Source organism: Gekko japonicus, unplaced genomic scaffold (genome assembly GCF_001447785.1).
Source record: "Gekko japonicus isolate JY-2015 unplaced genomic scaffold, Gekko_japonicus_V1.1 scaffold205, whole genome shotgun sequence".
NCBI lineage: Eukaryota > Metazoa > Chordata > Lepidosauria > Squamata > Gekkonidae > Gekko > Gekko japonicus.
Window position 1 is genome coordinate 1654922 of NW_015175976.1, and position 18423 is coordinate 1673344.

The 18423-nt window shown below is 41.6% G+C and overlaps 1 protein-coding gene across 1 annotated transcript in view; it reads right to left on the reverse strand.

The window, feature by feature from the left end:
• LOC107122994 (paired box protein Pax-5) overlaps positions 1-18423 on the reverse strand; it is a 299963-nt gene that overhangs the window by 143827 nt on the left and 137713 nt on the right. The window contains exon 7 of the mRNA XM_015426146.1: positions 14120-14249. Coding sequence (XP_015281632.1) covers positions 14120-14249 — 130 coding nt within the window. The remainder of the gene's footprint in view (positions 1-14119; positions 14250-18423) is intronic.

Below are 18423 nucleotides of genomic sequence, written 5' to 3' on the forward strand. Positions count from 1 at the left end.
AAACTGCTCTTTTTCAAGGACAGCTGTGCCAGAGCTTGTGACTGACCCAAGGTCACATCAGCAGGTGCAAGTGGAGGAGTGGGGAATCAAACCCGGTTCTCCCAGATTAGAGACCGCACACTTAACCACTACACCAAACTGGTGCTTAATCAATTACTGATCTCATATGTCCAGGGTGGAGTCTGCACAGTCTGGGAACACCTGGGAAGCACTCCACACCAGTCAGCAACCCGTTTTGCTCCACCACAGAAGCAGAGTAAAAAGACACAAGGGAAAGTCCGGTAGCAAACAGGTTGCTACAGGCCACAGATAGACTTTCCCATCTGATCGCTGCAGGGCGCTCTAAAGGCATCGGGATGGTCTGATCAGGCCATCCCAAATCTGTGCCATTGTTCCTTTCCCCCTTCTCAGTATGAGCATCATCACACACTCCATAGTGAGCCCTCAGTGCTGAGATGCGATTCATCGGGAACAAGCAACAAGCCCCGTGGTTGCATCTAATCATGCAGTGGCGGGCTGCCCCCGCCTGGCATGCTAGCTATTTCAATTCAGGGATTTTCTTTGTACTGAGGAACATTTGATAATGTGAGCACCTCCTTTCTGCAGTTGGAAGTGGTGCAAGCCACAAGGTGCAGTTTCTCACTTCACTGAGAACTGGACTTTGCCCGTAAGGATGAGTTGACATAGATTAAATAGCATAGGGGGAACTGCACAGTGTGACAGACCAGTCACAGGCAGTGTTCCCTCTAAGTTGAGTTAGTGTGAGCTAGCTCACAGTTTTTTAGCCTCCAGCTCACACAGTGTTGCCTTGGCTCAGGAAGGAGGGCTCCAGAGGAAACTAATTTACGCAGTAGCCAAATCGCTCGCTCACAACTTTATTGTCAGTAGCTCACAAGGCAGAACTTTTGCTCACAAGACTCCACAGCTTAGAGGGAGCATTGGTCACAGGTTTATCACCGCAGTGACAATGATGCCTGTGTGGATCTTGAATCCACTGCTGACAATGTGGGAGTTCAAAGCAACCTCTTTCATTATTGTTTTATTTTCATGAAAGCAATTCTCAAAATATAATGGTACAGGGGGATAGGGATGCCAGGTCTTCCCACTGGCAGCCCCTGACCCCTGCCATGGTTCGGGGGGGGGGGACCACTGTTGCTCTAACAGTGCAACTTCACTTTTGGTACAAACCTGGAACTGACGTCATTTCATTGGTGCAATGCTCCAGGATTCCATTGAAACTCTATGGTGGATTCTAGAGTGTCGCCTCAACACGATAATGTCACTTCCATATTTGCACCAGTGCTTTGCATTTCCCCACCCACTCAAGCCTCCTGCTGGCTCCCAATACTTGGCTGGCAACCTGGGGGAGTGGGTGAGCACGTGTTGGTTATGTTTGTAAAAGAGGTAGGGGAGAAACACTTTAATGATCCACCAGGCACATAATCTCCTCAGGCACTTCCCATCTATGGAACTATACAATGAAGTATATTAGAAAGAAGGAGCTGGCCTTTTAGTTTTCACAGAGAAAATTTTCATCTAATGAAACTGAACAACTTTAGACTGGGGACAGAGAAAAGAATTCCTCTTTTCATAACTAGCATAATCACAGTGTTTCTCCATGGTGCAAGAAGAACCAAACAAACTAACAAGGGCTTAAAAACCAGCCTTTCCATTCTCAGCTACCTTTTGCAGACTTCAACTGACCTTGGCATCCACATTATCAAACAGTGATCCTTTGACTTTTAAAAAATATGGCTACTCTTCCTGACTCCAGACGGCACAGAAGACTGATGCAGCATTCAAAAGTCAAAGGAACACACATTAAGCACATAATTTAACATGCTGACAATCTTCACAGCGATTATTAAGTGGGCATCAGACATAAGTTGCTTAGCCCTTTGACCAAAAAACCTATCAAATCTCCCTAGACACAGAAGGGCAAGGAGCCACTTAATAAAGAGACAAAGATGTCAAGAAGCAAAGAAATAGCACAGGAAATAATGAACAAAGATGCATTAATAGATGCTTTTTATGATTTATACAGCACTTATTTTTCCCTTTCTCAATAAATTGTTGTCATTAAAAGTATATGTTGCAGGTACCATTTCTAGCTGAGATACTTCTTTTTACCCAGGGTTTGAACTAAGGGCTTTCATTTTTTAAAAATTGTTTTTACAATCTGCTTCTAGCGTGAAGACTGTTATAGGAGCATCGTTTTAGGATGCTGTGGCTGTTTTTTGTTTGTTTTTAATGCCTGGGTTTGTTATGATTCGTCAATTTAAATTATTTTTATTTTGCATTTTATAGTTTTATCTTGTTTTACTTTGTGAGCCACCTTGAACAGATCTCTGGAAAGGCAGCACATACATTTTCTAAAAAAATATATATTAAAAATTTGAATTACTTTTATGTGTTGGGCTTTTTTGCTTTATGTTTATTCATGACTTCTGGTTGTCTTAGATGTGTTAGCGCTTTGATAGTAAACTGCTTTGAATAGATTGTAGAACAGGAGGTACAGAAGTATGACAATTATTTTTTTAAAGGACAATTTCCCTTTCAGTGCCATGAAACAGAAAATATACTATGGCTCCGGTCACATGGGCAGGAAAATGCGGGGGGGGGAGCGTGGCTGTTTGCCCCAGGGAAAACTAACGCAGGGTTAAGCGATCAGACCTCCCGTGGAGGTCCCGTGGAGGTCCCGTGGGTAGGGAGAGCTGCCGATCACAGGACGGTCCTGCGCACAACAAAAAAGCGGCGCAGTGCGGCAAACTGGTGGTTTTTTTCCGTGTACACCAAAAATGCACATGCTCCGTTGGGTGCTTGTGCGCATCCACGGAGACTTGGGGGGGGAACCTTTTTTGCAAGGGGACATGGGTGGGCACCGGATGCCACCGGAAACGCAATCAGACGCCCGCCCTTGCCCTGCGGTTTCCAGAAACTAGTACCTCCGAGGTACTAGTTTTTTGCCGCGCGTCTTAAGCGGGAAGCCTCGGTTGAGCCACAGGAGCGCTACGCTTCCCAGATGTGCCGGTGAGATCGCGCCCTGAAAATCCGCCTGTCTTCCGTCTCTCTAGCGTGGCTAATGTTCCGTGTGACCGCAGCCTTAGATTCCCTTGGCAAAAGCCTGGCACACAAGTAAGATGAACACAACAGGATCAAGAAGCCAAGCAGGAAACTGTTGATCCAGAAGGCAGGATTATCCTAAATATTAATCCAGTGATGTCTGAGCCAGGTCTGTACAAGCACCATCAGTGTGTGCATTTGTGTGTGTGTGGGGGGGGTGTTACTAGTTTCCTACTCAGCAACTCCATCTGTTGAATCACCCCACATTTTCCAAAAAGTGTTGAGGTTCCATAGAAGATCTGCTGAAGTGCAAAATAGTTAACAAAAAGCTGATAGGCAAATAGTGGAATATGGGTGGCATAGGAGTCAAAAGGAATGGGATTGGCAGTGGTAGTTTATGGCAGTCCTGGGCCAAAACAAAAAGGTGTATTGGGCTGGCTAAGGAATAATAGGCAGGCCTGTAATGCTATCTGTTTTCCCAGCACTACACCCCTGCTGCCTGATCCCTGCCTTAAAGTTCAGACTTAAGCAGAATTACATCCTTCTAAGTTCATCAACTTCCACAGATGTAGAAGGATATAATTAGGATTGCACTGTTAGTAAACCACTTGCCTGCCCATGGCAGGGCACCATTCCCGCGCACTGCATACCCCATCCTCATTCAATTGAACAACGAGAGAAAAACGGGAAGGAAAATGACATCACAGATGCCCTAAAGTCACTTCCAACTGAACACCTGTGACATCACAGTTTCTGCAATGCGCCTTTAGGACCTTCCCCAAATCTCTACGACCTTTACCATAGAGACTGGGGAAATTCCTAGAGCATTGCTGATGCTGTGACATCACTTTGGGTGCTCACCTGAAAGTGACATCATGGTGTCAGTGCATATTCTCCTCCCCAGGCTCCACCCCCCAAACACTCCCAGGGGCTGCCAACACAGGGCTGGCAACCTTAAATATCACACCATGGTTAAAAAGGCTGATTTTGGGGGTTTTATCTCTAAACAAATTACAATATACCTCTCTCAGACTTTGAATGTGACTTGCAACACACTTGCCAAAAAGGTTGGCCACCACTGTGCATACAGGGTCCCACTTCCTTGGATCGCAGCCATGAGCCCCAATATAATGTGCAAGGTTTGCTATCCAAGGGAAATAAAACAAAGTTAAGACAGGATGACTTAGAGTGGCCTGCAGCTGCACATATATGGCTTTCCTTACAATTGCTAGGACTCCCATAAGCATAACCAGGTCCCATATTCAATCTTAGGTATTGCTGTGGGGGGCACATTTTAGTTGGGGTACAAGAGTGAGGGGAGAAACTGAAACATTTAAGGGGGGACAAATTAAAGGGGGACAGAGGAAATATTTTATTTTTAATTAATCATTTTGCATTTATAACAACTGGTGATATATCATTATATCATAGGAACACTGCTGAAAGTATTTAATTCAAATTCAACCTGTAGGTACACAGGTTCAAAAAAAGTTGCCAGCATTTGAAAAAGGATTCTCATTCCATTATTTTCCTGTAAACAATACTGTGTGTAAGAGAGAGGAAAAACCAATCCAGTCACCTGTCGCATAAAGTGTTTTCTCTTCCAACTTCTTCAAGTACTTAAGCATCCTCCACTGAAGACTTGATGAGCTCAGACTTGTTAGATAAACTGCACAGGTATCTTTTTAGCAGCTGGATTTTGTGATCCAGCGTAATCACCTAAAGGCAAACATTTGTTCCTCATTTGTATCTTTAAGGATTTTTTATAGAACTTTGCAGGTATACATAAAAAAGAACATCTTTCTTTTCACTGTGGGTACCTTTGTGAAGTACAACACAGAATATAGATTCTGCAGTTCAAATGTCTTCTCGTTGTCCTTCATCTTCTGCACTAAATTCACTCCATCAATGATGCAGTTAGATGGGACTGGTATATTTTCTGCTGGAGATACTTTTTTTTTTTCAATACTTGGCTGTAAACACTTGGCTGGGTTGGTTCATCTGCAATTGCAAATGCACAGGGCAAAGGTCCCAGAGGATGAGCTAAGACATTTCTCAAATGCAATTGTCTTCTTTCGGCAACAAGGACCACATGCCCAAAGAAGTTTCAGGCAGCCTTAGCTTTACTGTAACTGTCCTTTTATTGACACTGGAAAATGTTCTCAGGTTCCGCTTGGACATGTTGTCATGAAAAAAGATCAAGAAAAAGTGCTTGGGCTGAGGAACCTGGAACCCTCTCTTTAAAACCAGCAATGTCTAGTTTGGCCCTAACATTTCCTAGAATAAAATTCAAGGAATTTGTTTTGATTCTCCTCAGTTTTCACCTCTGTGTTCATTATTCCTTCTAACCGTAACAGCCATACTGCTTCTTCAAATGGCTTCATGTTTTTGACACATATTGTTCTTTGATACTTATTTATATATCTTTACCCCACCCTTCCTCCAAAGAGCTTGGGGCAGTATACATCATTCTTTGCTCCTCCATTTTATCTTCAAAACAACCTGTGAGGTAGGTGAGGCTGAGCACCAAGTGAATGGTTCAAGGTCATCCAGTAGGCTAACTAGGGATTTGAACCCATGACTGTATAGGGATTTGAACCAACATCTTTCCTGGGCTACACAACACTGACTCTTAGCAATCTGATCCGCAAATTCCTTTTTTTCGCTTGCCTTATTTTATTACCTGCATTTGTCATTTTCTTATTCTCTCCACTGGATACAAACTTCCTTTTCATTTGTGACAAGGATACATATGAATTGTTTACCTTTTGCCTCCTATTTAAAGTACTAATACACACCTTGCAAGATAATTCATTACGGTTATTCTGATAAATGTTATTTGCATTGCCCATGTAATACAGGAAGCACTCATGTATACAGAAAGCAGTACATCTACCTCCCAGTACATTGTACTTTGGTATCTGGTCAACAAATGTGAGTGGCATTCACCGGAGGGTCCTTCAAGAACTCATAAATGAAACTATGCATCTTTTAACTAAAATATATGATTTGTCAGTGAATCTAGGCTCCTTACCAGAAAATTGGAAAATAGCAAATCTAACGCCAGTTTCTAAAACTGATCCCAGGGGATCTAAGACATTAATATTATAATAATCATTTATATATATCACTTGTTCAAAACCCTTCTTAGCAATCCTGACAGGCATCCACTGAAGTAGCGTTAACACACAGAGCACGTGTTGCTATATGAGAGAGAGCTAATGTGTTTTAGGAGGCGGCATTGCCCTCACCGTACTTCAGTTTAAACCGAAGTTGTGAATGAAATATGCTAAGTGTCAGGGTCTTCCTCACAAAACCCATAGAAGGAAATCAAATATGACTGACACTCAGCAAATTCCATCCCGCCTCCCAGCATGACATTTTTCAAGGGTGTCTGGCTCCTAGCTTTCTGCTAGTTCTTTTTTTTTTCCCTTCTATTCCTTTAAACAGTAACTCCCTGCAGACAGAAAATTATCATGATGGGGGAAAGCACAGAATTTAGCCTAGAAACTTTTTCACAGGACAGCATCCAAACATATGATCCCACTACTTATACTCTGAAGCAGCACAGTACAGTACAGGAAAAGCTATATCAAAAAAAGTCTGCTGCATATTGTTTAGCAAACTGACTCTTAGCTACACATATGCCCAAGATACTGAACAAGGGAAAGTGTTTGACCAGGGGGTCCCCAACCTATGACTCCGGAGCCTAATATGGCTGAGTGCAGAACTAAATATGGCTCTTCGAAAAAGAGAAATGTTTTGGGGAGTGCTAGACTAACCAGCATGAAAAGAGAATGGCAGGCGAAGGTTTTTACAGGACAAAAGGACTTCTTAGAGACACTTTGTAGAAAGGGAAATCATACAACTGAACACCTGCCAGGAAGTGCAAACCATGCCTAGACTTATGCCCGCGCAGAAAAACGATCATGCAAGGTCCTCCTGTGTATATTTATCACTTATTGTGAAACTGAGATCTCATGTGGCTATAATAAAGGATACTCAACAACCACCCTTTGGGCTGCAGAAACTTTCTGGATTATTAATCCACATGTCAATCAATACTGTCAAATTCTATGCTTTTAGTTACACAAATGAACTTTCTTAAAATGGCTCTTTGTTGATCCCTCCCTCTGAATTATGGCATAGTTTGGCTCATTAATTATAAAAGGTTGCAAAAGCTCTGTGTTATGGGGAAGGGTGGGTTTTTTTCCCAATCTGTAAACACTCCTGAAAACAGTGGCTCCTACCTCTGAACATCTGTTGTAAAAACACACTCAAAAGCTGCTTTGAAAGCTTTCTTTTGTGCTATTTAAAAGTGTGCAATTATATCATTCGCATCCATGCCCATTGAAATGAAATATTCTCATTCAGCTCCCTTTTGCTAAGTCCCTCAGCACTCCCATCCAGTCATTTCTGGGGACTTTTATTAACACAAAGTGACTCTCCTCCGGCCAGCGCCAGCCTGAGTCGCCTGTGGATTTGTCAATCTGCCCTCCGTGCCTTATTGGAGAGGCGAGCAAAGGTGTCAGTTTCAGTGCCACTTTGTCCTCTCAAAGTGATCCGCGGACCCAGCTGAAGTCAGCACAGCCAGAGCAGAGAAAATGCATCTGCAGGTAATTAGTAACAATCAGGGGATGTTCAGGAAGTGCTGACTACAGCAGTAATGAGCTGGGCACATGTCATTGGCTTGCAAATGGAGAGCACGCTTATGAACCGTGGCAGCAGGCAGTAAGAGCAAGTGGGGTTTTTTTTTAACTTAATATTTAATGTGGCATAAAAACGATGGAAAGAAATCAACTAGTTCTCTAATCAGATGTTCAGCCAGTGGTCCATAACCACAAGCAAGTTGGGTGGATGAAGCAGTATAGGAAAGTGTCATCAAAATTTCCTTTTGCCATTACTTAGGCCAGTGTTTTTTTTATGGATGCCCTGATGTGAATGCCAATGTCTAAACAGTTCTCTTTTTTTCATTCAAATGATATTAACAACAGATCAGATCTGCAAATCTGCTAGGAAATGCAAACACCCATAGGCTGACACCACAGCTGCACGAAGGGATCTTTGACGTTATTATTTCCTCAATGCCGCCTTTTCCTACGGCAGGCCAAGGGTTTGAAAACAAGAACAATGAAACACTGTGGTCATAATTCTCTTATCTGCATGGTTCTCAGCCTATTTTGCATTGATTAAACTATTTTATGAGTTGGCTTAAGAACTCGGGACTCACAATACAAACTAGACGTAGGTCAGTTTGTGAATGGAAGCCAAGCTCCGGCCCTAGACATTCTCATAAAAACTGCTGAAGCTTGAACTGCTGATCTGAGCCCTATCAAAAGAACCAGATTAGTTTTCTTGGCCACAATAAAACCCATTTCTCAAACTCTCTTCATCCCAGAATATGGGGGCTTTTAAGCATTCTGCACATTAATATCCTGCTTGCTGTTGAATCGTGGAGCACTAAGGAATCTGCCGTGTTTTTTTTTCTCCATGAAAGAGAACTATGTCCTCTATTCAATCAATGATTTCTGGAGCCATTTACAATTCATTTGGTGTTTTTTTATCCCAAAGAAAAACACTTTCTGGTCTCCCACACTGGACAAAGATGTTGGAACATGTAGGTTTATACAATGAAATACAATATCTTGATGGTGAAATATCAGATATCCAGAGATGACCAGATTTCAGACTTGCACAACTTGGTTCAGTTAGACATCTAGTGAAGGTATAGGGTTCATCAGCCCTGTGTGGTCTATTTTTTAAACTGTCATCCTCCTGAGTGCATTAAATTTAAAAAGTAAGAATGCATACTTGTTATTATCTCTTAATATAGTATAACTAATCAACATTAAGGTGTTACTTAGCTAAGAATATGTGCCTTGGAAAGTCAATCCAAGGCTGAGGACTCTTTGCAAGAATTCCAGCAACCAGTAGATGCTAGATGATTAACTGGAAATTGGCCAGTAGTCTACTGGTAGATCCTAAAATCTGTCCATTCTTGATATATAGTTTTGGAGGCTTGCTGACGTTATTCATAATACTACAGAACCAGGAGTGCAAATCACTTAATTTGTTCTGGCAATTTGGCATATTCTTTTCCAAAATGATTAGTAGAGAAAGACCCAGCTCTATCTTTTTTCTTCTTCTGAAGCTAAGAAGCATTCAGAAATCGAGAGCTGGTTGTGGTGTGTCAAAGACTGTTAGCTTTCAGCTAGGAATGCTGCTTCTGTTAATTTGTTCTGGCAATTTGGCATATTCTTTTCCAAAATGATTAGTAGAGAAAGACCCAGCTCTATCTTTTTTCTTCTTCTGAAGCTAAGAAGCATTCAGAAATCGAGAGCTGGTTGTGGTGTGTCAAAGACTGTTAGCTTTCAGCTAGGAATGCTGCTTCTGAACAAGCCCACTGGAAAAGGCATCCTTTCTCATTGATACTATTATGTGCACTGATCTGGAATTATTTCTGTCTAAATGGGCATAGGATTGAGCTATGCTGCTTGAAAATAAATTTTTGTTGTGCAGGACTCTGAAGAGGCGGCATAGAAATATTCTAAATGAATAAATAAAGTTAGGCATTTCACTACGTTATAATGATTATATGTGCTTCTTGGCCACTTAACTAGCTTTCCAGACGAAACATTTCCCCTCTTACTGATAGCATTGTATGCAGTGAACTATTTCTTAGTTTTAAAAAACATGATTAATTGTCAGCTGACCAGACCATTTTTGTCACCCAGACAATCCTAGTCAACGGCAATTTTTTTTTTAATGGACAAATGCTTAAATAAATCATATGCAAATGAGCTCTGACAGTTTTTTATTCCCCTCTGGGAAAGGTGGCAACCTTAATTCGTTTGCCCTTTGGAGGTTTCTATTTATTTCGGCAGCATTTTTTTTTCTTTTTGGTTTGGTAAAGTACCTACAACTGAGAATGACCCACCAATTTAAATAATGAGTATGTTGAGTACTCATTTCTATTCATTTGAATAATTACACCAACATAGTTAAGAGTTAAGTTTTTTTGGGGGGGTGATAATCTTGACTGTAGCATACATATCTTCTCTGAGCTGCGACACACTGAAGCAAGCACACATTTTCCATGTTATTTATTTGTCTTTATTATTATTATTATTATTATCGCTGCATCCTTTAATTGGCTTAAGATGTACATTAATCAGCTAAAGGCATAATCCTGCAGGAAATTCTCCTACCCAACATTCACTGGAATGAATGAAAGAAGACCAAGAGCTCCCATCCATTTCAAAGAGGCTTGCACAGGAGAAATTCCATCTCAATAGTACTGGAAAGCTTTAATTGATGGGGGCTAATTGTCATTGCTGTGAACAAATTTTAATTGCTCTGAGAGATGGGCTACTACTAGTACCTTTGTTGCTTTTTTATGGACGATTGATGCTATTTGGGCTCCAGTTAGGCTTCCCAAGTCCCCCCGGGGGGCGGGGAAAACCCTGCCCCAGAGGCCCATTCCCAGCCACCGCCGGATCAGGCCCCGGGGGAACCCCCGCGACATGCACATCACCCAGAAGTGACGCGACCACACCGGGCACGCTGGGGGGGGGCACGGCCATCCTTCTCTGAGCTGCACCATGCCTGGCGTCGTCACGTCACTTCCGGGTGACGCACACACAACTGACGCGCACACAACTGACGCCGGCCGGGAGCCCCCCGCTCCCAGCAAAAATCAACTTGGCAACCCTAGCTCCAGTGTTGAATTTGGGGGTGGAAAACAGTAAGTAAAATATTAGATAGCTTTCATGTGTAACAGGTTTTGTTTTATTACAAAGTAAGTTGCCTTATTCTTCAATATCTTTTTAAAAGTACTAGCATTTAATGAAGGGAGATTTAACTCTCAAAAGATTATGCCTTGAGTATCTTGTTGGTCTCTAAGCTACTACTGGACTCGAATCTAGCTCTTAAAAAAGGACTCGTATCTAGCTCTTAAAAAAGTACAAAACTGATAACTTAGGGATAACTTAGGGAATAATACATTAACAGATAACTGACAAACTAAGAATTCTTAGATCAGTTGTAAATCCTAAAATACTATTTTTTTTTTCATTTCTGAAACTCTGGCAGTAGTAAAAAGGGCTCCTTGCCATACACACACACACACACACTTTAAAAACATATTATAAACATGTGGTTTCATTAAGGCCACAATCTCATGTGTGTTTACTTGCCAGTAAACCCTACTGAAAATGGCTCATCACTGAAGTGGAATGGAATCATACAATAATAATTTAGGGACTAAGATATCCACAAACATTCTTAGATTCTCTCAGTCTTGTAAGCTTTTAGAGGCAGTGATATTCTCTAAAATCAATGCAATATAAATTAACTACAGATAAATATTTGTTTATTGAAATCAGTATGTAAGATTGCCAGATCCCCCCTGGCTTCTGGAAGGAAGTTGAGGGGATAGTGTTGCAGATCCAAGTTGAGAAACTCCTGGAGATTTGGGAGTGGAGCCTGGGGAGGACACAGACTTTAGTGGGGTACAGTGCCAGAGAGTCCACCCTTCAAAACATCAGTTTTCTCCAAGGGAACTGATCTCTGTAGTCTGGATATAAATTGCAATTGCTATCAGTATGTGAACTTCAGTCATGTGACTTCTCTCTTCTTATCCTCTCTTCCAATTTTCCTTGCACTCGAAATATTTGCCCTGTTGTCTTTCCCTCTTCATTTATCTGCAGAAACCCCCCATTCAAGCTTCCTCTCTTAGGCCCTACATTTTCCCTGTTTCATTCTGCCCTTTCCCCTCCCTAGGATCTGAATGGCTCAACCCTTGTGACTGGCAGGCAGTAGAACCAGTGGTCCTTGTTTCCATCCAGCCTCTCTAAGATGGGCAAGCAATTGAACCAATCCCTGCCACAACATTCATCAGTATCATCACCACAACCACCACAAAAGAAATCCCTAAATGTATTTCATATAGATCATGATGATAGTAATTAAGTCCTATTGAGATCAAGAACTGTTAAAATTAGTGGAAATTCTGACTTCACCAGATTGTTATTGGCGTGGGTAGACTATCCAAAGAAACAAGACTGCAGAAGATGGAGGAAACAATTCAATACAACCTAAATAAATTTATGAAATTACAATTGTGTCATTCTGCATGCAGAACAAGATTGTTGTAGAAGGGGGATATCAGACCAGCAACCTTCCTGCACATCTGGTATAGATGTGCTATGCAAAGTGCAGTCTTTGTACACCCCACACACATACACTTTCAGGCAAGACTGGCTTCATATAGAACACCTAAGTAAAGACCCTCACAGCACAGATCACCAATTAGGCGGATCTTTGTGACTGGACCAAGGAAATTTCAGGGAAGTAGATTCCTTTGCTTTCAATGCTGGCTTCTATATAAAGCTGATCTTCTGTGCCACATATCGCACCCACTTAAGAATGTGCAAACCCACCAACTTCCATGAGAGACAAAGAGACGAATCCTAAACAGAGTTACATCCTTCTAAGCCTATTGATACCAATGGACTTAGAAAGGTGTTAACTCCACTTAGGATTGCACCGAAAGAAAGAGTAGAGACCGTGCTTTTGCCATGTGTGTTTGTACTTGTGTGTGTGCATGTGCATCCAAGTCCAACTGAAACACAAATATTTGTCACACTGTTCAAAGCTTTGGCTCTTCCCGAACAAAGTATTAATAATCAAAATTCAAAAAAGCAATCACAAAGGGAAAAGTCAAATGCAAACAACAGGAAGGTATAATGAATGTAAAAAGAACAGCAGTGAGAAGATCGTGCCATTTATGCCCAGTTTTATTTAACATAAAGATTCACCATTATTCACAGGTATTGATTAACTCTTTTCAATTAATTAATCCTCAATTAACATTTCAGTCGATTATGGTGCCCCTTGTGCATTCCCATGTCTCTCTGAATCTATAACATAACCACTAGCCCCCAATTCCCCATGGCATTTAAAGAGAAAACCCCTTTGACACCAGAAAGGTTTTAGTATTTTAGCTTCCCCTGACAAATAAATGCATTCTACTAATGATAAATGCAGACTTATGACCATAAGTAACAAAGAAAAGTTATATAGATATAGATGTATCTCCCCCTACTCATGAACAGAGCTCTTCCTAGTTCATTATCTGCCTAGGACAGGCAACCTTTGGCTCTGTCCTGCAGCTATTATCTTCCTCTGAATCCATGCAATGAAATAAACCAGTTTAAAACACGGCTAATTAAATTCTCCTTATCTTCATCATTGTTCGGGATGCCTAACAAAAAAGAAAAAGAAAGTGTGCCAAATTTCTACTGTGTGTATTGTGTATATTTAGGACATACTGGTAGGAGAGAAAGGAGAACAGAGGCAAACTCTCTCCTGTTGCAATCAACGGTACATCCACAGAAGTCATTAATTTATACCAAATTGACAGTAGGACTTGAACTTGACGACCATTTATTTTAATTGATTTATACTTGAATCCGCTGGGTGCTTTTCTGCTCAAAGTATCCAAAGCCAACTTAGATATCAAGAACATCCAGTACAATATGATGGATAATATAATATAATATAATATATGACATATATTTGAAAAGCAACTGCTAGAAACTCAACATAATTAAGAAATTAACCACTATCAACACAAAGCCAGGGGAAAGCTTTTAAAAACATGAAAATCTTCACCAATTCGAAGAAAGTATATGAGGAAGCACTCCCCACACAGGTCTAGCTTTAACACAGCACATTTGATAACATGAGCACACCCAAGATCCGTCTGTATATACTGTGACAGAGAAAAGAGTGGCTTTAGCCAATGTGAAAAAACCTGGAAGCACATGAAGGAAAAGGTGTTCCCTACAGTATCAGGGACAAGGTGCTTTAGGGACTTGCATACCTTAGTTCCAGAGTTCAAATGTCAAAAGCAAAAAAAAATCTGAAAGAATTGCAATGCCTCTTGTAGTAATACGCCAATGCAGACATAGTCTATTGCCACAAGTATGACATATTTTCCCAAACATCTCAGTTTTTAATATACTCTCTAGTCACAACATCAAGCATTTCTTACCTGTCACAATAGGATACGACTGTGGTCCTGGAACACTGGCTCCTATATCTGTTGAAGCAGGGCTTGATAAATTGGCCTTCATATCTTCTAATCCACCAGCTAATGACGCCATGGCTGAATATTCTGAAGTCTGGGGGTGGAGAAAAAGAACACAATTTAAGGTATATCTTTGGGGTTTTAGCAATCTATGTCCAATGCATAACAAAAGCTATAAGGGCTTCTTTTTAACCTTATAAACTTTTGGTTTCATATAAGATAGGTTTTCAACTAGGGTTACCAGCCTCCAGGTGCAAACTGGAGATCTCTTGGAATTGCAACTGATCTCCAGACGACAGAGTTTGGTTCTGCTAGACAAAATGTCTGCACTGGAGGGTGGACTCTGCGACATTACGCCCCGCTAAGGTCCTTCCCCTCCTCAAACCCCACCCTCCCCAGGCTTCACCCGCAAATCTCATAGGATTCCCCAATCCAGTGCTGGAAACCCTATTTTCAACCAGCCAATATGAATTATGCGAGGCTCAGTTTATCTAGCATGTTGAACATAGGTTGGCAGACGTAAGTTCCGGGCTTCAAGACATTTTGCTGATACTTTTCCCTGGCCTCTCTTGATCTGAAAAAATGTTGTATGAATCCACAAAACTTGGGCTCTAGAATATCATGAAGCAACATATATGAATAGTATTGTTCAGCATAACAACAGGAAATTTACCCACATGGGAATTTTATGTTCACCAATGATTTCAAGCTTCTCTACTTCATTATCCATCCCTGTTGGTTTTTCTTAATGCAATTCATTCTTTATTTAGTAACATGTTATATTTATTTACTTGCTTACTTAATTTATAGTCCACTATTCTTGCTAAGACTCAAGGCAAATTATAGGACTTTAAAGCAATGTAATCAAACAGCATAAAACAATCAATGAACAATGCAACAGGACTAGGATTATAGAATTAGAGAACAATGCTAACGACACGCTAAACCAAAAGTATACCATAAACAATACCGAACATGGGTTACAAGGTATATGACAATGAAGTAAAAGAAGATGGTAGCTATAGCAAACCAGTAACAGAACCATTGCAAAGAGAGGCAAGCCAGCTGTGCGTTTGCAACTGTAGCAATTAGAAAATCTCTGTTGTTTAGGCCTGTTTACATGGAAGAATGACTCCCAAATTTAGAATGTTCATTCCATTCCACAGCATGTAAATCTCACTAAACTCAGTGGGACATGCTGCCAAACAGGTGTGGTTTGGGACTGCAGACTCAGTGCCCGATAAAATTGTATAAAACAGCTGCCTAAAATTATACAGATTATAGACTGGTGGGGGTTTTGCATTTATTTTTTTCTTTCCTGCTGTCGTCTGTTATTATAAATATGATTTGTTTTATAGGAGTTTGTGTACTGCTGCTGTTGCTACAGACATTTCAAAAATTTGTTGTTTGTTTTATCCCCAGTCCATTTGCCAAATTTTCTGTGTGAAAGCCAGGATTTGGAGCTGGCTGCCAGGTGTGTTACAAGACAGACTGGGATTTTAAAGTAAAAATCAGTGCCATAGAATCAATAGAATCACAGAGTTGGAAGGGGCCATACAAGCCACCTAGTTCAACCCCCTGCTCAATACAGGATCAGCCCAGAGCATCCCTGACAAGTGTTTGTCCAGCTGCTGCTTAAAGACTGCCAGTGAGGGGGAGCTCACCACCTCCCTAGGCAGCTGATTCCACTGTCGCACGACTCTTAATGTAAGAAAGTTTTTCCTAAGATCCAGCTGGTATCTTCCCACCCTTAATTTAAACCCATTCTTGCAAGTCCTATCCTCTGCTGCCCACAGGAACAGCTCCCTGCCCTCCCCTAAGTGACAGCCCTTCAAATACTTGAAGAGAGCAATCATGTCCCCCCTCAACCTCCTCTTCTCCAGACTGAACATTCCCAGGTCCCTCAGCCTTTCCTCATAGTGCTCGGTCTCCAGGCCTACGATCATCCTCGTCGCTCTCCTCTGTACCCTCTGCACCATCACTTTCTCATTTTTGTTTACAGCGTATGCACACTATGCTGCCAAGTTCCTGAGCTCAGGAACTCCTCTGTAGCAAACATCCATACCACCATTCAACTGAGCAACTTGGGAGTAGTATGTTGCTCTTCCACCCACTGTCCTATATAACTCCCTCACCCTACCCTAGATCCCCAGTAGCGGTAGATAATAAAGTTTATTGTATATGGCCATTGGCCTTTACAAGTTAAAACATATTTACAGCCCTAGAATTTTAAAATTTCTGATATAACATCCGTCTCTAAAAATTCTCATTCAGACACAAAAATCATATCATTTGACTGCTTTCTTAGAAACCGCATTTGCTCTGATTTTCCTAGCAGCTAGCGCAAAGAGTGCCATTCTGTAGGAGACAAGGGAATCCACATCTGACAGCATAAATATTACTTTGTCAGAGTCAGAAAGAGAAGCCTCTAATGCCATAACCAGAAATTTGTTTCTAGGCTCCAAGTATAAAGGGCAAACCAAAACATAGTGAAGAAGGTCTTCCACCGAACTTCCGCATATACAAAGGTGTTGTTCCTATGGTATTTTTGAGTACCATCCAGTAAGTAGCTCCGTTGGCATAGTTTGAAGGTGTAACAATGTGGCTCAGCATAACTTATCTATCCAGCATCATCCACAAGAGTAAAACGAAAGCTTTTGCTTTGAGATCTGTTCATTCTAGAGTCCAATACGTTCCACATTCCAACCTATCTCAAGTTCTGCCCTGACCGCATACAGGGACCAGATTTTTCTTAAGGAAAAGTTGTGGCCGATGGAAGCATCGAGTGGATGATTACAGAGATTCATAGTTTCAGTATCAATGAATCATTGTAGTCAGCACCTGAAGCCATCAGGCCTTGACAGAGGTTGTGTGCTATAGGAAGGCTGATTTCGGAAGCACCCCAGATATGTGTGCGCTGGAAAAGTAATAACCAAATATCCTTCCCAGGTTAGCTTCTACTGAGGGTTGCCAACTCTGGGTCAGGAAATACCTGGAGATTTTGAGGGCAGAGCCTGGGGAAGGCAGGGTTTGGGGAAGGGAAGGACCTCATTGGAATGTAATACCACAGAGTCCATCCTCCAAAGCAGCCATTTTCTCCAGGGGAACTGACCTCTATCTTCTGGGGATCAATTGTAATAGCGGAGATCTCCAAACAGCACCTAGCAGTTAGCAACCCTATTTGCACCAAGAAAAGCTCAATTCTACAGCCTGTGTAAATTATGGCAATTTGCAAAGTTTCTCTTATTTTTACACAATTCATTCTGCGCCTGCTTCATCATGAAGGGAAAGAAAGAGAAAAGCAGTGCTGAAGTTGCACTCTCAAGACTGGAAATCCTATTTAGCATTTTGTTGCTTTCTATATATAGTGGTTAAGACGCTGAACTGCAGGCTGTGGAAGGTCAGTAGTTCAGTGGTTCAAGACCCGGGTGCCGCAAGACAGGGTGAGCTCCTGTCTCTAGTTCCAGCTCCTGCCAACCTAGCAGTTCGAAAGCAAGAAATTGCAAGTAGATAAATAGGGACCACTTCGGTGGGAAGGTAACAGCGTTCTGTGCGCCTTGGTGTTTAGTCATGCCGGCCACATGACCACGGAAACGTCTTCAGGCAGCGCTGGCTCTTCGGCTTTGAAATGGAGATGAGCACCGCAACCCTAGAGTCGGATTCGACTGGCTTTCGAGCAAGGGAACCTTTACCTTTACCTATATATAGTTTACCATATCTGTACAACCATAAGAGCTAGAAACTCAATCCCTTTAAAAAAGAAAGAAAGAAACCTGGAATTCTTAGGATGCTGAATTCTATGGTCAGTACATAGCACAATTTACAAATCAGATTGCCTGTGCCACCGGAGAGTTGTAGCAAACAAAGATCCTTGTAAATATTATTCCCTTTTAGGCCCTTCTCACAACATGTCCTATTAATGCATTGTTGTTCACCCTCCCACCTGCACCTTCTTGAGCATTCTCGTATATTCCCACTTCATTTATTGCCAGCAAACCCTCTCAGAAACCACAATAGCTTTTCCTTTCCTACATACTCCAGCATCTATTAGTTTTCTCCTTCCCTTACCTCTGTTCTACTCTACTGTCCTCCTCTGCTTTCCTGCCTCCAGCTCTGTCTTTAAGATTGTGAGCCCCCTTGTGGCAGGGGATGGTGACACAGCTAAACTCTGCACAAAGCATTAATACACTGTGGAGCCTGTGAAACACATTTGACCAGAGACTGTAACAGGCTAGGAAGAAAAAAATATATCTATTGTGGAAGCAAAT